This window comes from Pteronotus mesoamericanus, unplaced genomic scaffold, assembly GCF_021234165.1.
Source record: "Pteronotus mesoamericanus isolate MK-2021 breed Mesoamerican mustached bat unplaced genomic scaffold, CSHL_Meso_final contig_221, whole genome shotgun sequence".
Lineage (NCBI taxonomy): Eukaryota > Metazoa > Chordata > Mammalia > Chiroptera > Mormoopidae > Pteronotus > Pteronotus mesoamericanus.
In genome coordinates, this window is record NW_026555092.1 from 7,274,726 (window position 1) to 7,299,380 (window position 24,655).

Genomic DNA, 24,655 nt, shown 5'->3' on the forward strand with positions numbered 1-24,655 from the left:
GCCCCAGGGGTTGGGGACCCCGCCCCAGAGTAATTTATTAAAATCGAAATTGTCTTGGATCTGGTTGTTTATATCCACCCAATTCACTTGGCGGGCAGTCCAGTGTAATGGTTAAGAATAGGAGCTTCGGGCGAAACGACCTGAGTGCAGGGCTTGGCCTCTCCATTGACTGACTTCAGCAAGTGTCTGAACACCTTTCTGAGCCTTGGCGTCCTGCCCCGCCCCCTCCACCCACAGGACGTTAGAGCCTCTATCGACCTCAGGATTTTGTTATGAAGATTATATAACACATTGCCCTGGCCAGTATGGCCCAGTTGGCTGGACAGCATCCCACAAAGTGAAAGGTTGTTGGTTTGATCCCTGGTCAGGGCACATGCCAGGGTTGTGGGCCTGGTCCCTAGCTGGGGGGCATGCGAGAGGCAACGAATTGATGTTTCTCTCCCTCTCTTTCTCCCTGCCTTCCCCTCTCTCTAAAAATAAATAAATAAAATCTTTTTAAAAAAGATATATATATATATAAGACATAGTACTGCACGGAATTGACTTCAGCACCAAGCCTGAAAGCATAAATAACAGCTCTAATAATTACAATCAATTTAGTACAATTAAATCAAATTTAATATCACATAAGAATCTATGTATTTAAAAATTTTGTTTACTTCCTACTTTTAATAAAATTTCTTCTTCATTATTGGCAATTTGAATGAGCTAGGGTTGCTTATGTTGTTTTTCTTTCCTTTCTTTTTTAATTCACAGAAGCCAGCAGTAAGAAAAACTTCTCCCTCTATAAACTGAACTGTTAATTCTTCCTGCAATAAATATTTCTTGAGCATTTATTTATTAGGCCAAAACAGTGTACAAGGTAAACATGGGTCCTACCCTCTGGAACTTACATTAAGTCAGGAGAGACAGGCAATAAAACACATAAATAAATATATAAGTTTTGGACAGTGATAAGTGCTATAAAGAAACTAAACTAAAATAAAGGGTTAGACGCCTGGGATTACATGAAAGGTTGCTATTTTGGGGCTGGAACAGCCTGGAAAACCTCTCCGAGGAGGAGATATTTTGGCCAAGGCCTGCAGTATGACTAGCTGGATTGCTTTAAACAATTCACTAATCCCTCCAAGCCTCTGGCTTCTCAGCTCTAAAATGGGCACAAGGCTACCTACCGTCACAAGATTTGGGGAAGGATTAGGTGAAACAGTGTCTATAAAGTGCTTGGTTAATGTCAGAATGCTTCCCCCTTCTCTCTCTTCTGAGTGTGGAATTTGAGTTTGATAAATAATGAGAGGTTGCTTGAAGTTTTTTAATAGTGGTGATAAAGTGGCATAATTAAAGCAATGATTTTCGAAGATGATTCCTAAAGCTGTGTTCTGAATATATTAAAGTAGGGGGATGCTGGGAGACAGGAATATGACTAAAGCAGGTCTGGGAGATTCTTGTAGAGAATTGAAGTGTAGCCTGAGGAAATAAGAAAGCTCTGGCAGCAGGAGAGACAGAAATCAGTGAATAGGACTTGGCAGTGAAGGGGACTGAAAAAAGGAAGAAATAGGAAATTACTGTAAGATTGTGCACACAATTAGCCAGAGGATGTAGGAAAGAAGTACTTGTTTATGGGAGGGAGCCCTTTAAGTTGCCACTACCATGGAAACAACCTAAATGTCCATCAGTAGGGAACAGATTAAATAAATTACGGTCTCTCCAATTGAGGTGAGACAGCAGGAGGCGGAGTTCAGGTGGCAGACTCCCCTTCCTCAGTTGGTTGGGCATCATCCTGCAAACTGAAAGGTCATGGGTTTGATTCCTGCAGCTATTTTAAAAAGCTTCTGATGCGAATGATCTGCATGATAAATTGGTAAGTGAAAAAAGCACGGTGCAAAATGGAAATAATTTGTAGAAAGAAGTGTCTGGTGTCTAAGAAGTACCAGATAATTCTCTGCTGTTGTTATTATTTTATTTGTTATAGTATTTTTACTTCTGATTTTGTTATCTTGCCAGACAACTAAACCGAGGAACCTTTTTGTTATTCTTCTGCGATCTCACACTTGGGAAAACAGGGTGAGAGGAGATAGGGAGCCAGCATAGGGCTTTCCTGTTTGTGTATATATGCATGTATGTGAGCTTGAAGTCAAGTTCACGTCCAGTGAAATGCACAGGTTTTAAGTGTTCGACTGGATTGGTTGTGACAAATGTATATATATTTGTATAACAAAGACACATTTGGGATACAGAACATTTCCTGCCCTCCTTCCTTGTAGCCTTTTCCAGTCAATTCCTACCCTTTTAGGCCACTGCCCTGATTTCTATCACCATAGTTTTGCCTGTTCTTGCACTTCATATAAATAGAGTGTACTGTAGTACACTTTTGTATCTGAACATGTTTTTCAGGTTCATCCATGTTATATGAATCCACAGTTTACTGTTTTTTATTGTGAAATAGTGTTGCATTGTATGAATATACCACAGTTTGCTTATTCTTTTATTTGTTGATGGACATGTGAGCTGATTCCAGTTTGGGGCAAATATGAATACAGCTGCTATAAGCATTTATATGCGAGTCTTTCTGTGGACATATGTTTTCACTTATCTCGGGTAAACATCTAAGAGTAGAATTGCTGGGTCACAGGATAAATGGCCGTTTAACTTTATAAGCAACAGTCAAAGCCACAGTACCATTTTGAGGAAACACTGGTAAGACAGTCAAAGAAAAGCCTGATGTGTGTCTCCCCATCTGCCGCCTTTTTCAGAGGCAGAAAGGAAGGGGTGAAGGGCTGAGGATGAGGCGGAACAAAGCTGAGCCACAGGTTTAGTAGAGGAGGAGCTCTTTAAAAAGGGTTAACCCTCCTGGCATGCAAATTTATATTCTTACAATAATTTATAAAGTCCTTTCATTTCTGTGATCTTTTCTGATCTTCAGAAGAATGCTATGGTGGAGGCAGAGCACATACTACAGTATTGCCTGTTATAAATGGGAAAACTAAAACTAAGAGAAGTCAGAATAAGTTGCCCAGTTATTTGAGCTGAGATCCAAGCCTCAGTCTTCAAACTTTAAAACCTCAAACTTCAAAAAGTTTCTTGCCCTAAGCCCTAGTTCAAATGCTTTTTAACTATAGAATTGTGACCAATTCTATAACCTCTCTGGTCCTCAGTTTTCTTAACTATATACAGTGAGTATAATAATAGTACCTACTTCAAATGCTGAGAAGTGTAATTGAGATTACACTTACATCATGTGCTTGACACATAGGAGTCCGGTAAATTTTAAGTTAAGTCTGAATCTAAGGTAGATAAGTGGGTCAGGGCTGAAGAAAGTATCAGTGAACTAGCCCATAATAGACCTAGTGTGGTGGTGCCACGTATGTAAGACTTAGGTGACATGACCATGTTCCCTCTCTTTGTTTTGTCTAGATTCCTACTTGGAAGGGAACCCAGCCAGGGACTTCTCTCCTCCTTAACTCTTTTCCTTCCCCCACCTGACTCACCACCACCTGCTACCTGGGCCCATATCAAAGTTTTGCCTTAATAAAATGTGGTCCTTCTCATAAAAAGGTTGGAGGCCTCTGCTCATAGTATAAATGACTTGTGTAAAGGGGCAGAAAGATAATAACCTGACAAACTGTTTTGCTTCAGGATTGTTTATGAAAATAATTGTAATTCTCTAAATCCTCCTCTGAAACAATGTACAATACCAGTACCAGGTATTCTAGGTCATTATCATCTGAAGAGCATGTCGCCATAGACAGCCTCTATCTCCTTAGTCTCATTTGTTGCCGTCTTGGTTTTGGGGTTAGCAGCAGCTCTGAGTGAAACAGCCAAATGATTGCTGATCGCTGCTCATCATGTTGAGTTTGGCCCCTGCCAACTATCTCTCTTTTGCTAATGTCATTTCTCAGCCTGATCAGAGTATGTTTGCTTTGGTCATATTTGGGGAGCTCCAGAGAAATAAGAAGTAGCCCCAGCCCTTGTTCTCTTCTGGATGAATTGTATAGCTCAGCATTTTGAAAACTTTTTAAACACCTCCTATAATAAAGAGGGTTCATTTCAGTAAGAGTGTGGTTGTCAGAAATGTCACTAAGATATTATGTATATTTCCTTCCACTTTGCTTTAAAGGGACACTTACTATCTCATTCATTTCCAGTCTTCCATCTCCATCTTCAAAGAAGATAGCCTGAGATTCCTTAGCTCAACCAACTGAGCTACCCGGCCAGGGCTGGTTTTATTAATTTATTTTTTAAAATGTATTTATTAAGAGATCACTGTAGCCCTGTCTAAAGCGCTCAATTGGTTGGGCATCATCCTGCAAACTGAAAGGTCATGGGTTTGATTCCTGGTCAGGGCACATGCCTGGGTTGTGGATTTGGTCCCCGATCAGGGTGCATACAAAATGCAACTGATTGATGCACTGACGTTTCTTTCCCTCTCTCTCTCTCTCCCTGCCCCTTTAAAAAAGGAAAAGGAAAAGTAAGAAACATTTTTTAAAAAGGGAGAGAGATCACTATAAAGGAAACAGGTTTTTGATTTAGAATCTATGGCTCAAGAGCAAAACTGCATCCTGCAACATTTGCCCACAAAGCTTCCTGCAAGGCTTAATGATGGGTGTTTCTATCCCTTCTGTAGACCGATGACAGCAATGGGGACTTGGACCCAGGAGTCTTGCTGACAGCTCAGACCATCACATCTGAGACCACTAGCAGCACCACCACAACTCAGATTACCAAGGTAATAGACCAGCCAGTGGGTTCTTCTGGAATCCAATAGCATGTCAAGCATGTTGCCTCTCTGCAGGAAGGACCCTGGTCTATAAGCAAGGGTTTTCTGCTCCATCCCTACTGAGCCAGATTATTCCAATTGTCCCAGGAGGAAAGGACCTGCTGTTTTTCCTAGGGATAAACCTAGGGAGACCCTGAGGGTATCCCTGCCTACTGAGTAGGCTCATAAAGGTACATGTGGTTGTTCTCTTTACACATCCATCTGTCTTTCTGGTTAGTGAGTTTCCTACCTGGCTGTGGAGGTAAGTTTAAAAAGTCAGTATAAGGGGAAGTATTGTTGGTACTATTATGCAACCATATTTTCCAAGCTGAAAAAATCAGGATCACATCCAGGATCAAGGCCATGAGAACCATAGTTTGGATGCTGAAATATTGGAAGTATTACAGTATTGCTTATGAGGGCAACAGGGACAACATATATAAAATTGGAACTGCTCCCAGAAAGTTAGAGACAATCCACATTTGCTGTAGCACTGGAGGAGAATGCATTTTCTTGTAAGTAAGAAATCTAGATTCCTGACCAAGCTCTGTCATCAGCATACAGTTGACTGGAAGCCAGTTACTTAACATGTCTAGACCTTGGTTTTGTTCCTGTGTCAAGTCAGGAAACCTGCCCACCCTGAGGGGATCAGTTGAGGCTCTTGACATCAGTAATATGAAAAAGCTTTAGAATAAAGAGCCCAGTTTCAAGCTACATGACACTTTTGATCAGTCTTTGGATTTTTTTTCCTCCTGAAAATAATCAAATAATAAAATATACAGGTGTAGAATAAATAAAATACCTATTTATTTTATTTACTCACTGAATTTTTGTGGTGTTTGGGAGGGAGAAAAAGGAGAAAGTAAATAAATAGGGAATTACAATATTTTGTTTAACTTATTAAAGATTTACCAATCCAAGGGGACAGAGGTGTGTTCATTTGGCAGGTCCAGCCAAGATCTTGGACAAGTATGTGAGAAACTTCTATCCAGTACCAGCAGCAGATTAAAATTTGGAGTGGAGCTTTCAGAATAATTTCTTACTGTTTCCCTTTTCTTTCTTTCTCATATGACTGCCTCCTTTTGGTTTCAGACTGTAAAAGGTGGGATATCAGAGACCCGGATTGAAAAGAGAATTGTGATCACAGGAGATGCCGACATTGACCATGATCAGGTGGGAATGTGGAGGAGACTGTGAGAATGGGAGGGGCCCTGGGCAGGAGGATTGACGGGTGTAAAAGACACCTCTGCCAGCTTCACCTCCAAAGAGCCCCCTCGGCTACTCTAGCTCTTATTCAAGAAGAAAGACAGCCGTGACCGGCGTGACTCAGTGGGTTGAGCATCTTCCTGCAAAGTGAAAGGCTGCCAGTTTGATTCCCAGTCATGGCACAGGCCTGGGTTGCGTCCAGGTCCCCAGCTGGGGCTCGTGCAAGAGGCAGCTGATTGCTATTTCTGTCACACATCAGTGTTTCTCTCCCTCTCTTTTGCCCCCTTCCCTCTTTTCTCTCTAAAAATAAATAAATCTTTTTTAAAAAAGAAGACAAAGGAAGACAAAGGGAATCAGATCACTGAGGCCTGTGGGACGGGGGCCATAGATTGGGGAGCAAAGAAGTGTCATAGGAAGACATGGACTTCAGTCTCAAAACACCTGAGTTCAAATCCTATGTCTGACCAAATTCTAGTGCTTAACTCCCCAGGCTTCTGCTTCCTCATCTATATGATGGGCGTGTTAGCACCTTCCTCTCAAGGCTGGGAGAATCAGGTGAGATGCGGATGTCCGGCGTGTGGCACATGGTGGGCTCCAAGTAAATGGAGCTGTTGCCATTTGAGAGATATCAGGTACTTAAACCTGTGCTAGAGACAATAGATGCCATCAAAACAAAGGGAAGGTATGACCTCTACCCTCAGGGCTGTCACAGCTGAGGAGACAACTACCGGGACTTGGACATAACTTGATTTCTGCCCTAGACCTAACAACTTACTGTGTGACCTTGGGCAAAACACTTTGCCTCTGATTTTTTTTCTTTTCCTAAAACAGTACGTTGATCTAGATAATTTCTGGGCCCTTCTGAGAGCTAAATTCTATGTTTTCATGTTAATTAGGTGCTAATTGTGTGCAACAAGCAATTAGCAAATAATAAGGTCAGGATTAATGTTCCCGATTCCCTGCCAGAGAGGTTAGGACAGTAAAGCTGCAGAGAAGAGGGGGTGGGAGGCACTTCATGCAAATGCTTCTGGATTCTTTGACAGGAGCGCTGGAGCAATGTTTCTGTGGCCTTTATTCTGCTATGCTGAGTGCCTTTAATAAAAAAGGAAAATAAAACCTGAGCTGCAGTGCTGGCAGTTCCCTCGGTAGCAGAGTTGAGACTTACAGCTAAGAATGCTGGGCTCAGGGTTCCAGCAATAAGGCTGCTCCGCTCAAGTGAGAGGCCTTGCAGCCTGTTTGCCCCACCTCGGCGGATCCTGCTGCATCACCAGCCTGCACCCACCTCCTTGTCTGGCCTGGTCTGGGCCCCGCCATGTGCTCAGTCTGTGCTGGGCAGCAAGAGCAGTGAGCTGGGAAGGTGTTGGGGGTGGGGGGTTTGGAGTGTGACTCCATAGCTCATAGGTTGTATGCCCTTGAGCAAGTGATTTTATTTCTCTGAGATGTAGTTTCACCGTCTATAGAATAGAGATAATCATAAGTTTCTTTCAGGGTGGTTGTGACAAAGAGATGCTCCAGGGTCCCTCAGTTCTCCTAGGTACTGAGGGCTACAGGAAAGGATAAGGTGTAGTGCTCTCTGGATGGTGGAGGGGAGCACTTCAAGAAGGACGATTCAGGAGAAGTTGTGCAGTGCATGCTTTCACAGCGAGATAGGTGAAGGCCAGAGTAACCGAGGAGAGGGCTTGGGCTGGGCCTTGAAGCATGAGCGGGTGAGTTGGGCAAAAAGGGGTCAGGGAGGATGAGCAGGGACCTACAGAAGTGGTAGTTCCAAGAGTAGCTTTCATGGAGACAAGAGACCAAAAGAGGGATGGAAGGATTTCCCTTCTTCCCCTGTCCCACCTGTCTATCTTAGAGACGGTTCTTAAGAGCCAGAGTCAGCTGGTCAGATCAGAGGGGTTGGGACGGGGTGGGGGGGCGGTGGCAGAGCTGTCTCTGAGAATCGCTGTGCCACCAGCCTCCCCAGCCTGCGGCACCTTTGGGCCCTCTGAGCTAAAGGCTCCAAGACTTGCAGCCCAAGGGGAGTAGTGGCTTCATTGCTCTTCTTTCCCTCTGCTCCCTCTGGCTTTTCTAAAATGATCAAAACTCCTTCAGATGCTACAACAGCGTCCCTTCTCCCCAGAATCTAAAGACAATATGGTAAAGAAGAAAGTTTGATGGACTTAAGTTAAAACTTCTGTTGCATTACCTACTAGATATGAAATATTAAGCACTTTAACCACGGAACCTCAGTTTCCTTGTGTATAAAAGCAAAATAATGGTTTTACCCTCATTCATTGGGTTGTTGTGAAGATTAATTATACTCATATAATAAGTAATGTGGTTAGGCTAGTGCGTGACAGTAGGACCTCCCACTCCTCCTTTGTTCTCCCTACTTTAGCCAGAGACATCTTTTCCTTTTTGTAGCATGCTTCTTTATTTCCCTCTCCTGTTCTGAACTTTGTTGAACACAGATTTTGCTTTGTCCTTTAGGCTCACTTCCGAGTGGATGCTCCCAGGCCCACTGAGCAGGTGCAGCCATCACCCCTGAAGTGCCTCTCTGATTCCTTAAAAGCAGCTCTAACCTTCCCTGTCTCTGTGTTTAGTCCAGGAGCTTCCCTGTGTAGGATGCAGTGGTTAAGATCATCATCAGCTTGTCTTAGCCTAAATGCCGCCCTGCTACTGCAGACAGGACTGAATTTGCCAGAGCAGTGCTGTCCCATGGCCCCTGCCCTGCTTCATCAGCCAGGCTGCTCTCCACCTGACGGGTGTGCTTTCTCTCTTTCTCAGGTCCTCGTACAGGCCATCAAGGAGGCAAAGGAGCAGCACCCAGACATGTCAGTGACCAAGGTGGTCGTCCATCAGGAGACCGAAATCTCTGAGGACTGAGCTCAGGTAGAGGCTCTTCTTGCTGGGGTGGAGGGTACTCACTGTCCCAGCCTCAGAGAGCACTAAGCAGGGACCCTGGCCCCTCTGGGAGTTGTCCCCCCAGAGGTGTCCACCCTCGAGCTTGGCACAGTGAAGGCAGAGGAGATATTGATGAGGACGCCATTGGAAGTTATTAAGTACTTGGGTCCAGCTAAAGCAGCTAGGTCTCCTTGCACACACACCCCCGCCCCGCCCTCCCTTAGCAGTGCCAGCAGAGACGGGGTGGAGGAGATACCCCAGCCGTGGATGCAAACCCCCACTGACCTCCTGAATCTTCATGCAGCCTCCTGCTTTTCCACCTCGCCTGCCTTCCACTTCTTCTCTCTGCTGCTCTGCTATCTGCTGTCACAGAGCAGGGCCAGAGGAGAACAGAACCAAGAGAGCAGGACCAGGCTGTCTGGAAATGGAGAGGCTGGGGGACAGGGAAGAATTGGCTAAAGTTCTTGGACCAGACTAGAGGGTTAGAAGCAGGGTAGCTGCTTTTTGGGAAGCAGAGAGCCAGATAAATTCATGCCTAAAAGTAGTTTACAAATGTCTTGAAGATGCCATCAATCGCCAGTCAGGACTGGGTCCTGTAAAACTGCTCAGGCCTTGATTGTGCTTGTGGCCCCAAGAATTTGGTAATGGGACTGGGTAAGTCTTCTTTTCAGAATTTATCAACTTTGCTCTTCTTTCCTCTAGGAATCATTTACCCCCAATTCCCTGCCCGTCTCCCATCCAAGAGAAATGATAAAGAAGCTAAACTGCAATAGTCAGACTTCAGACTTTCAAGATTATTATAAACCACCAGAAAATTAATTTCATTTTCTATTTGGAGTTTATACCAACAGAGTCTTCTAGACATCACCGATCCTTTTGAATGCCTTTTTCTATATTGTGATACCAGAAATTGTTCAACTTTTCACTGTCTGGACTGTTTTTAAAGAGCTTTTGGGTTTTTTATGGGGTGGTTTGTAATCCCCTCCATCTAGCCTCTCCCCGTTAATTTCCAACCCAGATGCTGACAGGGCCCACAGAATTCTTCTGGAAATCCTCCAAAGACTCTGTCAGCTATGTTGGGGGCCAAAGCCAGCTTAATGGGGCTGCCCTGCTCCTTTCCTAGTTTTTATACCCTTTGGATGACAGCAGAAACTTCAAAAACCAGCCCTTTCTGAGAGCCAATCATGTGACTTCACCAGAATGTCAGGCAGGGTGCTGCCCTGATCCACAGACCCCAGGAAAGTGTCCCTGTCCATTTGTAGAGGGTGGTTTTGGTGAGGCAGAGACCTCTGCTAAGAATGTAGTATTACTTTTCCTTCCTCCCTCCTGTTCTTTCTTTTCGGAGCTTCTTTAGATCAAAGATGTGAGATGTTGCTCAGCTATATCTGATACTGTGAATGTTTTAAAAGATCCGTGGCCTTCACCTTCCTGCGCCCCCTTCCTTTTACCTCATCAGAAATAGTGGCTCTGCTGAGTGCTCCCCCCACCTCCCATCTCAGGAGACCAAAACTCACGGAAAAATAGGCACTTTTGGCCAAAAGCACTAATGGCACATTTTTAGTGATGATTTGGGCAAAGAAAGTGAATGAGGTTTTTGAAAGGTTTTCTAGTTCTGGGAATGTGCACTTCACAGAACGGTGGGCTTTACCTCAGTCAGATCCTGCTAAGAAGTATTTCCAGGTGACCATCCCTGGGCCTCTTCTTTAAACCTGGGAAGCTAAGGAGTGTGGCTCAGAGAGGAGAGAGTGTTCCCCTCCCTGTCTTCTTACACCAGCACCTGCCTGCAGGCACCCTTTGGGGGCAAGGGAATTGGCTTTTAGGGGCTATTCTTCCCACAAGACCCCATGTGCCAAGGGGCACAAGCACCAGCTCTGCTCATTCTCACTCACCATCTGAGGTCTGGCAGGTTTTGTAGGCTTGATTTTTATGGTGGATTTGAGTTTAATTCTTTTGGCTTGGTTTTGAAAATGAAGGTTGATGTCCCAAATCCACCATTCCTGGTACAGGTACGGTATTTTTATTCCGTAGGGCTCCTCTAATCGTCCAACTTGCCTCTCACAGACAGATCTGCCTGGAAGTTCTTAGAATCCTAATTCTGGGACAGAAGTGAATTCAGAGACAGACGGTGGGTCAGAGCCCACAGCCACTGGGGGCTGCAGGGCCGCGAGCAAGAGAAGTCTAACCGCTCTTACTCCTCTGCCCCCCACAGCGGGGGCCGGCGGCGTGTCTAAAGTGTCTGCTGGCTGAGTTTTGTTCAGACAGACTCAGCTGGTTTGAACTTACTTCAGGTGTGTGCATTTTCCTTTTAGTAACCATGTGAGATTGTTATTAAGCAGAATGCCGCTCTCTCTGGGGAGGTACAGGAAGAGCTCAGGTGGGACATGTGACAGGCTTGGGGAGATTGTCCTGTCTCAGGAACAGACTTGGAGCCTGTGGGCATAGGTCTGAATGTTGATGGGGCTTTCTGGTTGGTGCCCAGGCCTGGATGGTCCAGTTCACATCAAACAAGCATACTGGCTCACTTTCCCAGTGGCCGGCTGTCCTGGTGAAAGCCACTGTGGCTCCCAAAGCTGCACTTGTGGAATGAAAGAGGGTCGGGGAGAGGAGGAAGGCATAGCAAGCGCATTAGAAATCTGGCGCACTGAATGTTCTGTGCTATCCAGATCAGTGTGGCAGCTTTCAGAGCAAAGGACCACAAATCAGGGGCCTCACCTTTCCCTCAGCTCTGTCACCAACTTGCTATACTTCTTGCTGCTTCCTTGTCTATCAACTGGACCAGAAGATCTATAACGCCCTTTTAGCCCTGAAGAGTCGTGATGTGGACAAGCTAGTATGAGGGGGGTCCTTCCAAGCCTCTTTCCCTTTCCTCCTTCTCTGGCAACAGATCCCGGGGTTTGGCAATAGTTTGGATTTTTTCTTCTTCCTGCAAAGGGGGTGTGTGTGTGTGTGTGTGTGTGTGTGCGCGCGCGCGAAGAAAAACAGGCTCTGTCCAGGTGGGAGAAGGGAGGGGGGGACTTGGCAGCAGTTTTCCTAAAGTGACTCAGACATACCACAGTAACAACTTTCATTGCGATTTTATTTTTATTTCACTTGAGAAATAAAGACTTCCTCTTAGCCGCATGAGGTCTCTGCCACCCACCCACTCACCAAGCTGGACCTGCATTTATAAGCTGAGGGCCCACAAAGCCTGGCTGCAGGGACCTGTCAGGGCACCTTCGCCGCCCTTCCCAGGCCCTCCGCCGTGTGTTCTGCAGGGCAGCTGAGGGTGAGGGGACAACAGCCGCCTTGGGAAATGGAGCCAGAGCTATGGCCTGACCAACACCGAGGAATGATCATAGGAAATATCTGCCCAGGATCTCAGCCCCAGGCTGGTGGTTTTACAAATCTCTCTCAAATGTATTATTTTGGTGAGAAAAATGAAGGAGCTTTGTAAAATTTTTAAAAATTATGAATCATATCAAGTAGTTTACATTTCTTGACAAAATAGGAACTATGGCAGCAGAATCAAATTGGCAAAATCCTTAGATTAAATAGGCAATAATTAGGTCTGCTGTTCTGGCCTTTCGTAGTAAGAGAAGTGGCTGTAGTGTTTAGATATGTGTTTGGTCTTGCTTCTTGTACTGCATTTTTTCAATAAACTTTAAAAAAAAAAAAAAAAGGACTGAATCTGTGAGGATTGATCAGCTTTTAAAGTTCTCTTCCCCTTTTGCTAAAGTGAACTACCTACATAGCCAAAATGCAGCTTCAACATTGTATAAAAGGGTTTCTGAGAACTGGCAAATGCTTTTTGCCAGCTGGAGGGAGATTTTGCAGCATAGACCAGGACAAAGGAGAGAAGGACTTCTCAGATCTGTTTGGGGAAGGGCCAGCCCCTCGGCGTGAAGGCGTCGGCAGTAGTGTAGCCCTAGTAGGGTGTGCCCCGCGTGGCTGAGGGAAGAACGGGACTGAGGTCCTGGGAGTTAAAGGCTCCGTCCCCATCCCAGATGGCAGTGAAGGGTCTCAGCTCTACCCCATTGCCCATCTTCCTGGAGGCCCAAACCCAGTCACCAGTGCCACCTTGGAGGAAACCTGTCCCAACCTGTAACATCTCCGCCTACCTTCCAAGTCTTAGGGTTCCTTGCTCACCACTTTGGGTTTGGCAAGACGCCAGGTGCCTCTCCCAGTTGCCCTGGCCTGAGCCTCCAGCCCCCTGAAGGTACCTGTTCAGGGCTAAGGCCACTTTGTAGGCTGAAGGAATTCCTGAGGCCGAGTCATGCTGGTCTCCAGAATCCACGGTAAAACACATTTCAGCTTATTGAACCCTTGTGCAGTTGGCATTTCTCTGCTGACATGCAAGTCAGGATGCCTTTATCAGCTGCTGGGGCCAGAGCATCCACTCCCCAGGCTGGGATATGATCAAAACATCTGCTAGACATTGGGACTCCTGGTCCTGTTACCATGGTCCATGCTGCAGCCTCATAGCCGTCTATCCCCTGCTCCTCAAACCCGAGCCCCCAAGTCCCCTCCCCCTCCCAACTTGGCATAACCCTCCGGACTGAGGCGATCCAGCCGAGGCCAGCTTCGGTGAGCACAGTCCCGTGTAGCTGGGGCCCCAAGCAGGAGCTCTCCAAGGCCCAGATCCAGAGACTTGGAGTGTTCAATGCAGGAACCAGAAGGCTGCACGGTGATAATCACATGGCCAGTCTGGGTCCGTGGACCCCAAGGGGAGGGCAGCCCCGGGCCCTTCAGCGGGTAACTGTTGAGCAGGGCAGGTAACCCCAAACGAGGATTAGCAGGTTCAGAACGCAGACTCCGCACTGATGGGACAGGTGAGGTACCCCGACGTGGGGATAGGTCCCAACTTTCTGGTTCCGCACAGCCTATGGCTCGGGGAGTCCTTGGGCTGGGGCTGGGGAGGAGAGCAAAATCCCAGCCAGGGCCTTCGGGGGGCCGGAGCGCCTGAGCCCGCAGTACACCCTGGCGAAGCCGTTTCGTCTCCAAGTCACGATTTTCGTAGAGAAGCGTGTTGGCACAGATGAACACGAACAGGCCGACGCCCATGACCACGGGCCCAAGGAGCCGCAGCCGCTCGTGCGGGCCGTGGGCCCGACCAGCACCGCGACCCTCGCGTCGCAGCTCGCTCACGGGGGGCGCGCTGGCATTGGCAGCCCGGGGCCCTGGGGCCCCAGCCCGGTGCGGCCAGTAGCCTGCCACTGCGATGCCCATGCCCACCAGTACCACGAGCGCCCCCAGCGCGGCGAACGCCCCCGACGGCGAGCGCAGCCTCAGCCGCGCCCGCACCCGCAGAGGCTCCGGCGGGGAGCGCGGGCGCCTGCGGCGGCCCAGGCGGCGGCCCAGGCGAGAGACGCGGCCCTCGGGGCTCCTCCGCACCTCCACGCGGTCTCCGGGGCTGCCGGCAGTCATCTCGCCGTCGTCTGGGCGCCCTGTGGAGAGAAGACGGGAGGCAGGGGCTGAACCGACGGGCCTAGGGTCGGAGCGTCAGGTTGGGGACACAAATCCGGGAGGGAAGATCGGGCTGCCTCGCCCAGAACGCTTAGAGATCCCTGGCGGCCGCCCCCGGATTTTCCCGGGCTGCCAGGCGGGGAGCCGCCCCCACTCCGGTTTTCCGCAGCAGTGCTCGGAGCCAGGGCCGCACGGCAGAAGCCCGAGTTGGCCGGGCCTGCGGGCGGAGAGGAGGGAGGGGGGCGCCCGCTCCTGCCTGGCGCATCCTCGGCTGCAGGGCTGGGACCGCCGACGCCCTCTTTGCCAACCCCCGGGGCCCGAGCCTCGGGAGGTGTGTGGGCCCCGGAAACGGCGTCTGCAGGGTAAGTCCCGCCCGGGCGCGACCTCACCCCCGCACGTGGCTGCACTGTAGTAAAGGGGGTTGGGGGAGGCGGGCAGCCCGGGTCCGCTGGAGCCGCTCGCTCACGGGCCCCTCTTCCCCCTACTGCGCTTTACATACCGCAGCGTAGGAAGGAGGGGGTGTCACTGACTCCAGCCTCTTCCTGCCCGCCCCCTCCTCCTTCCAGACCTCCTCAGTCAGCACTGAAGCTGCAGCAGGAGAGACGTGAGCAAGACTCGGGGAAGACCACTCTGGCCAGGACTAGCGGTAGACTTTGCCCAGGATTTCTTTAAACTCTGCTCAGAAGAGGCCGCCCCCTCCCCCAGCAACCGGACTGTGGCGGGCAGGAGGCAGCGGGTTGCGGGGCCGGGCGCAGGCCTCGTCCGGTGGACTCCCCTCCTGGCTCTCCCCTCGGCCCGGACAAGGCTGTTCCCAGGTTGCAATGTTTCCAATTCGGGCTCCTCTGGATGAATCATCCCCCTTTCCCGCCGCCTGTCTTTCTCTGCGGCCTCCTCTGCCCGAGGCCTCAGTGGCCCTCGTCCCGGCCGGTGCAGCACCGCCCCTGCTCCTAGGGCCGCCCCAGGGTCCGGGCGCCGGGCTCTAGCCCCTCCCGCTGCTAGTCCGGCCCTGCCTGGGGGCTGAATCCGGGCCAGGGCAGGAGTAACCGGGCTGCGTGTGGTGTAGCCCCCAAGGAAGGGAGTGTGTAGGAAGATATGGGCCCCCCGGCCCAGGGCGCCCCGGACCGCAGGAGAAGGGGGTTAGGACTTCGCGCGATCCAGTGGCGTGTCCTCCCAACCCCAATCTGGTTTCTAAACAGCTCCAGCGCTGGAACCCGCCCGAAGGCCCCAGGGAAGAGGCCCTGCTACCCCACCCACTCCCCATCCGCACCCCCGAAGCTCAAAGCAGAACACCCATCCCTGCCCCCAAAAGGAGAGATGAAAGCCCAGGGCCTAGGATGGAGTAGCAGCGTCCACCGCGTCCACAGCCTGCTTTTCACAGATGGCAACTGTGCCCGAGCGAGAGCCTGCCGCGGTCACACCGCCATACAAGGCGGGGGCTCCGCGAGGACCCGACGCCGAGCCTCCGAACCTAGCTAGCTCAGCGCTGGGCACTTCTCGGCACAGCCACGGGAAGGTCCGGGCAGGAGGCGAGGCCCGTTACCCACTTGTGGCTGAGTGTGAGGCCCTCTCCCCAGCCCCAAACCGGAGAAGGGACCACTGCACCCCTGGTCAGAGCTAACGCCCCAGCCCCAACTCAAGAAAAGTCACCCCCTGAGCCCCCGTGCATCCCTGAGGGGAGAGAGTCGGAGGCGTGCAGAGGGATGGGGACACGCTCCGAGACCCCGAGACTTTGCAGGGTGTGAGTAGATGCTGGGGAGCCCGGAGAGGCCAAAACTTGGCGACACAGTCCGTAGGTTCCAGGTCGCGGGAAGTTCTTCGGCACCAAGTCCTGGGCACTCCGGAATTTCGCCTCCGCCCGCGTCCGCTGTTCAGTCCCGGAGAAAGGGTAGACCCGGTTCCCGCCCCCCCGGGGCCTTTCCGGAGGGAGGAGCCAAACAAAAAGTTGGGGAAAGTGGGGAACCAACCCGTGACCCTAGTTTTGCTCACCTGGCGCCTCCGCGCCCGGGTGGGTCCGGGTCCCAGTCCGCGCGTCTCGGCTCGCGGCGCTGCCGCGGTCTCCACGGAATCTGGATCCCCGGTCCCGCCCCCGCCCCGCCCCGCCCCGCGACGCCCGGGCCCCGCCCTCCGGGAGTCCCGGGGCCAGTCTGGCCTGCGCCCCGCCAGGCCCGGCCGCTAGAAGAAAGCAACACCTCAGGTCTGAGGGTCGCAGGTAAGCGCTGTGTGCACGCGGGGAGACTCGGAGGCCCGGGTCCAAGTCCCCCGCTTACGTCCGCAAAGGCCTGGGAGGGCGCCCTCTTTCCACAAGAGGGAACTGAGCGCCCCCTGCCCAGCACCGCAGTCTGAGGGGTCGAAGGCCGCACATTGTCCCGCGCCTCCCAGAAACCCTCAGTCCAGGCACCGGGGAGGGGACTCGAGGGGGCGTCTGAGAGCCCAGTGACGCCCAGCGCTGTCCGGGGAGCTGCCCGGAGGAGGCAGCCTGATTTCTTGCTCCGCCAGCCCTTCCGCTGATGAATCTCACTGCCTTCACCTGTAAAATGGGCATAGGGTGCGTGCTTCGCGAGCTGCTGAAGGGCTAAACTCCGGCAGTGAGGATGGGGCGGGCAACCCAGGGCGCAGCTCCGGAGGCCCCTGCGAGCGCTTAAGGTCTAGTAATCACGGCGAGGGTGGGGGGCGCGGTAATAGGGACGAGCCCGAGCCCTAGAGCCGAGGGAATCAAATGGGGTGTCGCGGGTTCTGCTCGACCTCCCTAACCCCCCCTAAGATGCGTCCAATCCGGAAGCGGGAGCGGTGCTTGTCCCAAAGCAGGAGGAGGGTACTGAGGACCTCAGAGCGCCCGCGGACCGGCCTGAAGGGGGTGGCTTGGCTTTCGTGCCCCGCCCGCCCCCAGAGGCAAGAATGTGGAGCTGAGAGCGGGGGTCGGCCGGCGGCCCAGTTTCCATGATGCGGGGGGCGGGCTCAGAAGAGGAGGATTGCCAGGTTCGGTGCCGGGCCCCCACCTCACTCCCGCAGCCCTGCCGGGCCCCTCGGGAGGAATTTCCGGCCTGGGATTGATTAGAACACGCCCCTCCCCCGGCCGCCGAGACCCCCCGGCACGCGGGGCGCGAGGGGAGGGGTATGGGAGGTAATGAGACCCGGCTGTGCGCCCCAGGCTGAGAGGGGGAACCGGAGGACGTCGCCGGCCCGGGCCACCCCACCTCCCAACGCGTGGCAGAGCGGGTCCGAAGCCACATGGCACAACTATGCGTCGAACACAGGCTCCACCGGGCATCCTTGGCCACTCCAGGGAGTGGAGCCTCCTCGGGTGGACCGACCTTCAGATTACCGGCGTCCAGAAGAGGCCACAGTGGGTGGGACTGGGCCTCGGCGCCCGGGGCTGCCCCCCTGCGGTCGGAGAGCGAGGTCACGAGGGTCCTCCTGCTGCCCACGTGGGACTGAAGGCTCCAACGGCCTGAGCTGGGAAGAGAACGCCCTCAGCTCGAGGGCTGGGCTGTTGCCTGCACCCCACTGAGGCAGCAGCCTCCTTCCTGCCTCCTCCCCCCACCTCCTGCCTCCGGCCACCTCCTTCGCTGAGACCCCCAGATCAACCCTGCATTTCACTCACCCAGCGCACACTGACTCACCGCACCCTGGCCTCTGCCCTCACGGATTCCTTCCTCCTGCTCCCTCAGTCGCTGCTCTTCCTGGGGACATCAACCAACTCTGGAGGCCAAACCTGGACTGTCTGACTGTCCTTGTCCTGGGTGCTCCACCTGCCCTGGTGGTCATCACTTGTTTCTCCTGCCTGCCCCTCCTGGCTTTTCCCCCTCCCCAGCCGCCTTTCCTCCCCCTTTCTGGGGCTCCTCCAGCCTGGGCCCACAAGCTCAGCCTCACTGTCAGCCAGACGCCTCTCGGGAAGTCTCCCTGGACCCATTAATCCTGGCCACTCCCGCGCCTCCTGTCCATGCCCTCCAAGACCGACTACGCTGGGGGTCACCTTAGGCTCCTTCCTCTCCTCCCTCTTTCATTGCATTCATTGAGTTCCTGGGCCCTGTCCTTTTGACCTGGGGTTAGCCACCTTCTCCCTGCCCCAGGGAGCTGTCCTGCAGACAGGCTATGCAGAGGGACACCAAGCGTCCCTACTCTGAATCTAAACCCCGCCGCTCATGCCCTGCTTAAAGCCCTCAGTGGCTCCCCATTGTGGTCCCAATAGAATTTAAAATCCCTTCTCATCTCCACAAACGGACCCCTGCCCCTCTCACACTCCCCCTTCCTGGGTAGCCGAATTTGTTTCTCCCCTCAGATCTGTGCTCTGGCGTCTCTTGATTGTCCCTTTGGCCCCTACTCATCCTTCAGACCTCTGGCCCCCAGAGCAGGTCAGCACCCTCCTCACACACCCATATTGTGCACAGGCAACTGAGGTCAGTGGTTGGAAACTGAGTCTGCTTCCTGTGTGTGTCATCCTACTCTGAGCTCGGAGGGGCAGGAATGGCGCTGTCTTGCTCACCCCTGGAGTTCTGTGCCCAGCACAGTGCCTGCCCACAACTGGCCCTAGACTGGCTCGTGTCTCCCCCACCCCAGGCCCCTTCCTAATGGCCACCCCTCAGCCCCACCCAGACAGCAGGAGAGAAGGCTCAGCTCTCTGCATCTGTTTCCCCATCTGTTAAAGAAAAAAAGAAAAAAAAGTGAGGGAGATAATATTTAACTCCCAGTGTTGTTTTGAAGATTAAATAAGAATACATATGTTCAGCTCTGGCTGGGTGGCTCCATTTTTTAGTGCAGTCCTGTACACCAGAAGGGTGCAGGTTCGATCCTTGCTCAGGGCACATACCTAGGTTGCAGGTTTGATCCCCAGTCAGGGTGCATACAGGAGGCAACTGATGGATGTTTCTCTCTCCTCTGTCCTGTCTGTCTAAAATCAATAAGCATATCCTTGGGTGAGGATTTTTAATAATAATTTTTTAAAAGTACACATGTTCAACATCTGGCACAAAGTGGACGCCCACCACACAGCTGCTCCCTCTTCTGACCGCAGCTTTCAGGCACAGAGAGCAGTGTTTAGGGGCCATTATCTGGGGAGGTGGAGGGAGAGAAGGGTCCCTTTTCCTAGATGCAGCCTCTTTTAATTCTCTTCAGAGCTCCAGGAAGTCAGTGTTGTGCCTAGTCTACAGATGAGGAAGCTGGCTCAGAGAGGCAAACCGACCTGCCCACGGCCACACAGCCAGACCGATCAGTGCCCTCCTACTCTTCGGAGGGATGCCCACGGGGCCTGCTTGTGCAGGCAGCAGTCACCTCACTTTGGGGACACTGATTTCCTCCTGAATCTGTCCTGGCCTCTGTACGATGGACTCGTTCACTTCTGAAGGAGGGGCCTGTAGGAGCTGTGCCCTGGGGACCAAGGTGGCCAGGATTTCTCCCCCAAGCTTCTCTGTGAGAGCAGGGTCCCTGCCTACCTGAGGCTCTGCTGTCTTTCCAGAAGCCACCGTGGGGGAGGGAGCAGCTGTCATCTGCTGCATGTCACTTTCCCACCTGGGGTCACAGAACAAACAGCCTGGAAATGCATCTTCTCTCATCTCCACTGTAGGAACAACCAGGCTGGGCGAGGCGAGGTTGCCCTGGATTTCCTGCCAGAGCCCCAAGGGTTTCTTAAGCCGTCCTTGTGTCAGGGCCGCCCTGGGAGCGCTCGGGCCCAGCCCTGTGCCCGCGTGGCACCGCCAGAGACCACACCCGCCACTGAGAATTCAGATGCTGGCTGGGGGAAGGGGGCAGAGCATGGCTCCGAGGCCCGGTTTTGGTTGTGCTGCTCCTTCTCTAAGTGACCTTGGGTGTGTCGCCGCACTCCCTCACAGCTCCTGCCTCTGCAATCTGTCCTTCATAGGCAGGACTAGCATGCTGATTCCGTAAGTGACTGGCAAGTAGAATCCAGAACCCCAGTTCCAATGCTCCATTCAATAGGGGCAGAAACCAATGCCCGGAAAGGGGCAGTGACTTGCCCAGGGTGACCCAGTTAGTGGCATTCCCATTGTGTTTCCGGATCAGAAGAGTTCCCCACAGTCACAAGGCCCCATCCAAGATTCAGGCCCTCAGAGGATTCTGACATGTGAACGTTACATCCATGACCCACCCTACGGAAACTCTGAGCTGGGCCACTGGGCTTCTTACCTGGTATCTCTGGGCCACTGGCAAAGCCCTTAGGGAGGATGAGTCCCTATCTCCAGTGCTCTCCCAAGCCCAGAAAAAGAGAAGAAAGCAGAGCCTGGGTGACACTGGGAAAGTGAAGGAGAGGAGACCCTCTTGGAGACCAGGGCAAAGCCAGCCATAATAGGCCCTTAATATGCGTTACCTTCCTAAGTGTTCAGGACCACCCTGAGCGTGAGGTACCGCTATCATCTGTGTCACACATGCGGAACTGAGCTTTCTGTTTAGGCCTGTGGGGACTCTCTCCATCCACCTATCAGTTACCCTCTCCTGCAGAGAACAACTCTCAGGCTCTCCGGTCACATGGTCTAGTTTCTCCCACCCCTACACTGCAATCCTGGACTGGTCCCACTTCTGTCTATAATATGGGATCAAATGCCAGCTTCCAGAGATCTGAATAAAGTCCTTTGTAAACGTAAAAACAAAGTAAGGCAGCCCAGAGAGGGTGACTGGCATGCCCAAAGTCACACAGCTTGATGATGGGTTGTCACCCCAGTTCACTTTTGCCCATCTCAGCGAGGCAGGACTCCAGTTCCTGGGAGTAAATCCCTACCTCCAAGCTGTGCCTAGAGCTTAGCACCCAGGCCCCGAGCGGGGGCAGCAGAAAGTACGCCGAAGACAGAGCGATGGAGACGTAGAGCCCTGTGGACTCAGAGAAGCCTGGACGCCGAAGGCCGGCGCAGTCGCTGCCAGAGCCGGCCTGGCGCCACCTGGCGGGGAAGCCCTGAACCTGCACTAGCGGGCTCCTTCCTCCCGCAAGGAGGAAGCCCGGGTTACCCCTGGGCTCAGATCACCGCCGTATTTGCAGCAGAGAAGCGGAAACTCAATTTCCCCTCTCCGCCGACTCCCCACGCGGGTCCTCACGTGTCCCCCTCGGGCCCCATCTGGAACCCGGGGTCACCGGCCTTAGGCCTTGTGGATGCACTCCCCTGGCACAACGCAGGTCGCCTGTGACATAAGGGATTCCACTGAGGGGAGTTGGGGGTGCAGGAGAAAGAGGGTACAAAGCTTGTGTTGAGCCGTATGAGACGAAGCCAGGTGAGGCCGTGGGAGTGGAAGGCGGAGTCAGACTCGGTGGGAACCCCTGTGAAGCGCTGTCTGAGCCGGTCCTCTGTAATCTTCCAAACTGCCCAGAGAGGGCAGCACCGCCCCCGATCCGGCCCTGCCGACCGGAAACGCCTGCAGAGACACGTGGTAACGGCCAGAGCTGGGCTGGGCCCCAGGACCGCCTGATCGAAGCCAAACTCTGGTCTTGGATGACTTGCTCTGGGTTCACCAGGCCCGGTCCTCAGCTTGGGCATTCGGCCTTGGCCTGTAGAAGTTGGATTTTTTTTTTTTTAAATCAGTAATGTGTCTTGGTGTTTGTGATAACTATAGCACCATGGAGGAGGGGACGAGAGGCCAAGGGAGCCCCCACACTTCCAAGCGCCGTCTCCTCCTTCCTTCACTTCAAATGCTGTGCGATGTAGAGAGCAGCTGGACCCAGGGACATGGACGTCAGCGCAGCTTTGTGACTCATTTACAAATGAGGAGACCGAGGCCATAGCCGCAGCAGTGTGCAGCCCCGGTGGGGTGCCTCCCCCCCGCCCCCGTGTCAAGGCTCTAAGCCGGGCGTGGGGGTCCAAGGGGGCAGCCCCAGTGGAGGGGCCGGCGGGAGGGCACCCCTCACCTAGCCATTGCTCTAAGCCAGGCTGGTATGATTGACGTTGACCTCACCTCCTGCAAGTTCAGGGGTAAAATGACTCCAGAATGGCTCTCCGCCTCCAAAGCCTTCTCAACAGAATCGGGAGATAGGGGTATGAATTTTACAGATGAGGAAACTATGGCCCAGAGATTTGAAAGTAACTTGTCCAAGGGCACACAGGAAGAAGGTAGTGAGAGTCACACCTTTCCTACAATCTCATTTCCTCATCTGTAAAATTTGGACAATACACTGACCTCATGAGGGTGTTATGAGCACGAGGTAATCTGCCATGTGCAAACCCCCTCCACTGTGCCTTGTGCGTGGTCACTACACAGCCAGTATTAGATCATTCACTTGGTCTCCTACTGACATTTTCCAGGAACCTTATGTCCCTCATCATATTCCAGTTGCCAAAAGGATGAGAAAATGTCCTCAGATAGTCGCAGGTCCTGGCAGAGTTTCCTCACAGGACACTGGCTCCTCCAATCATTAAGCCAATGTACCCCTGCCTGGGAGCTCTTGCCATGCATAAGTGACATGACTGGGTCCCGCACAGATTTCTGGTTCGGAAGAACCACTGATGATGCTCCAAGAGACTTTTCAAATCTCTTGCCAAGAGATGCTTGAGGGAAAACATTAAGGTGATTCAAAGATCATCGAAAGAGTCTACAGCCAACTCTATGATAGATAAATGACAAAAACACCTCCAGGCCCTAGTCACTGATGTGCGTGGTTGTGAAGTTTTCATTTCTTTTCAGGTAATTTGAATCTTGCCAATAAAGATGATTCACTAAATGATATTCAGTATGTAAACCTTTATAAGCTTTTTCATAGAAATAGCCCAAGCGTGGCTCAGTGGCTCGAGTGCCGGCTTTTGTACAAAAAGGTCGCCAGTTTGATTCCCAGGGAAGACACATGCCTGGGTTGCAGGCCAGGCTCCCAGTTGGGCGCGTGCGAGAGGCAACTGGTTGATGTTTCTCTCCCTCCCTCCCCTCTCTCTTAAAATAAAATCTTTTAAAAACTAAATTTAGGAATGGAGTTGAGAACTGTGTACCAATCCAGGGGGTACAGAACGGCCCGTGAGGGTACTTAGGAGACTGGGTTTGGTGACTGTCCTATTGTCAGACTTATATGGCTTCCGCTGTTTCTGTTACAAATAATGGCAGGGTAAAGACCTCTCTACCTGGTGCTCTTTCCCTTGTTTGAGCTGTTCTCTCAGGGTGAATGCCCCAGAATGAGGGTACTGCTTTCTCTAGGTTTCTCTGTCATTAGGGTGATTTATGGCCACCAGTTCAGAATCAGCTGGGCTGCTGGGGGTGGGGATGTAGGGGGTTCATAATAGATACCAGGTGTAAATAATACAGAATGGTGGTTCCAATTTGCATGTCTTTAGGAATACCCTGAAGTTCTCAATAAACTCTCAGAAACACCAGGATTCTTGGAAAGTGTGACTTAAGGATAAGTATTCTACCTTGTGAAAGAAGGAATTTGATTCCAATGGGACTGATTAAGTTTTCACTTGCCTTTTGGTAAAACTCTTTCATCATAAGTATACTACACCTCCAGGAAAGTCCATAAAACCTGAATGTCCAGCTCAGTCTGCTTTCATGAAGCAAACTCCCACCCAGTCCTCTCTGGTCCAGAAACAGAACATGGCCAGGTCCCAGGAGGCCCCGCAAGGTCCTTTCCAATGATTACCTCCCCGCTCCATCCAAATGAACATGCTATTCTGACCACTAATACTATAATTTAGTTTGTTTTTTAAACAGCGACATTTTAGTTTGGCTGTTTTAAAAGTTTATATATGTGGAATTTGTGCTCCTTTGTGTCTGGCTTCTTTGTTTGTGGGATTCACCCATGTGACTTCATGTCTATAGTTTGTTCATTTTCATCTGCATAGTCCTCTGTTGTAAAAATGTGCCACAACTTATATGCTACATTAGAAAAGATTTTTGGGTTGTTTCTAGTTTGGGGCCATTACAAAGAAGGCTGCTAAAGACATTCTTGTGCGTGCCATTTGGGTTTGGTGCCCAGCGTGGCCTGCACACTTCCAGGACGGCTACACTGATAGGTACAAGTTCTGGGTTTGTGCCTCTTTGACTCACTTGGCATGTTGGTAGGGAAATGAAGCACGTGTATTTCAAATCCTGGGGTTTTTGCCTCATATAGCTGCATTGAGCATGGATTAAGTTTATTTGGGTTTTAACACTAAAAACAAAACTCTTTGCAACTAGCTGAAGCTTCTTGAAGAGAAGTCCCATGTCTGGTTCATCTGGTTCGTCTTGGAGTCCTCCAGGTTGACACCAGATATCTCAAATGTGTAGCAGACATGTGTCAATGTGTGACTGCTTCCTCACAGTTTCCTGCTTCTATTTTGGGGGAAGCTGAGGGAACCAGATGATCCTTTCTGTATTGAATTGCCCTTTGCTCCTTGCCTAAAATCAGTTCACAATATTTGTGTGGGTTTATTTCTGGGCTCTGTGTTTTGTCCCATTGATCTATCTTATCTGTTCCTT

General features: G+C 51.6%; 2 protein-coding genes across 7 annotated transcripts in view; one reads left to right on the forward strand and one right to left on the reverse strand.

Moving 5' to 3' along the window:
• EPB41 (erythrocyte membrane protein band 4.1) overlaps window positions 1-12,541 on the forward strand; it is a 163,967-nt gene extending 151,426 nt beyond the window's left edge. For all 6 annotated transcript variants that reach the window (XM_054571860.1, XM_054571861.1, XM_054571862.1 and 3 more), the window contains 4 exons: window positions 4,622-4,723; window positions 5,846-5,926; window positions 8,723-8,827; window positions 9,542-12,541. In XM_054571860.1, the coding sequence (XP_054427835.1) occupies window positions 4,622-4,723; window positions 5,846-5,926; window positions 8,723-8,821 (282 nt within the window). In that variant the 3' untranslated portion in view covers window positions 8,822-8,827; window positions 9,542-12,541. The remainder of the gene's footprint in view (window positions 1-4,621; window positions 4,724-5,845; window positions 5,927-8,722; window positions 8,828-9,541) is intronic.
• A 460-nt stretch (window positions 12,542-13,001) lies between these two features.
• TMEM200B (transmembrane protein 200B) lies at window positions 13,002-16,295 on the reverse strand. The gene is made up of 2 exons (XM_054571866.1): window positions 16,268-16,295; window positions 13,002-14,262 (listed from the first exon to the last, which is right to left on the reverse strand). The coding sequence occupies exon 2, from the start codon at window positions 14,240-14,242 to the stop codon at window positions 13,319-13,321; it is 924 nt and encodes a 307-aa protein (XP_054427841.1). The 5' UTR covers window positions 14,243-14,262; window positions 16,268-16,295; the 3' UTR covers window positions 13,002-13,318.
• Window positions 16,296-24,655: the final 8,360 nt, after the last annotated feature.

Coding starts and splice junctions, on each gene's coding strand:
- TMEM200B (XM_054571866.1), bottom strand. CDS start 14,242: ATGACTGCCGGCAGCCCCGGAGACCGCGTGGAGGTGCGGAGGAGCCCC.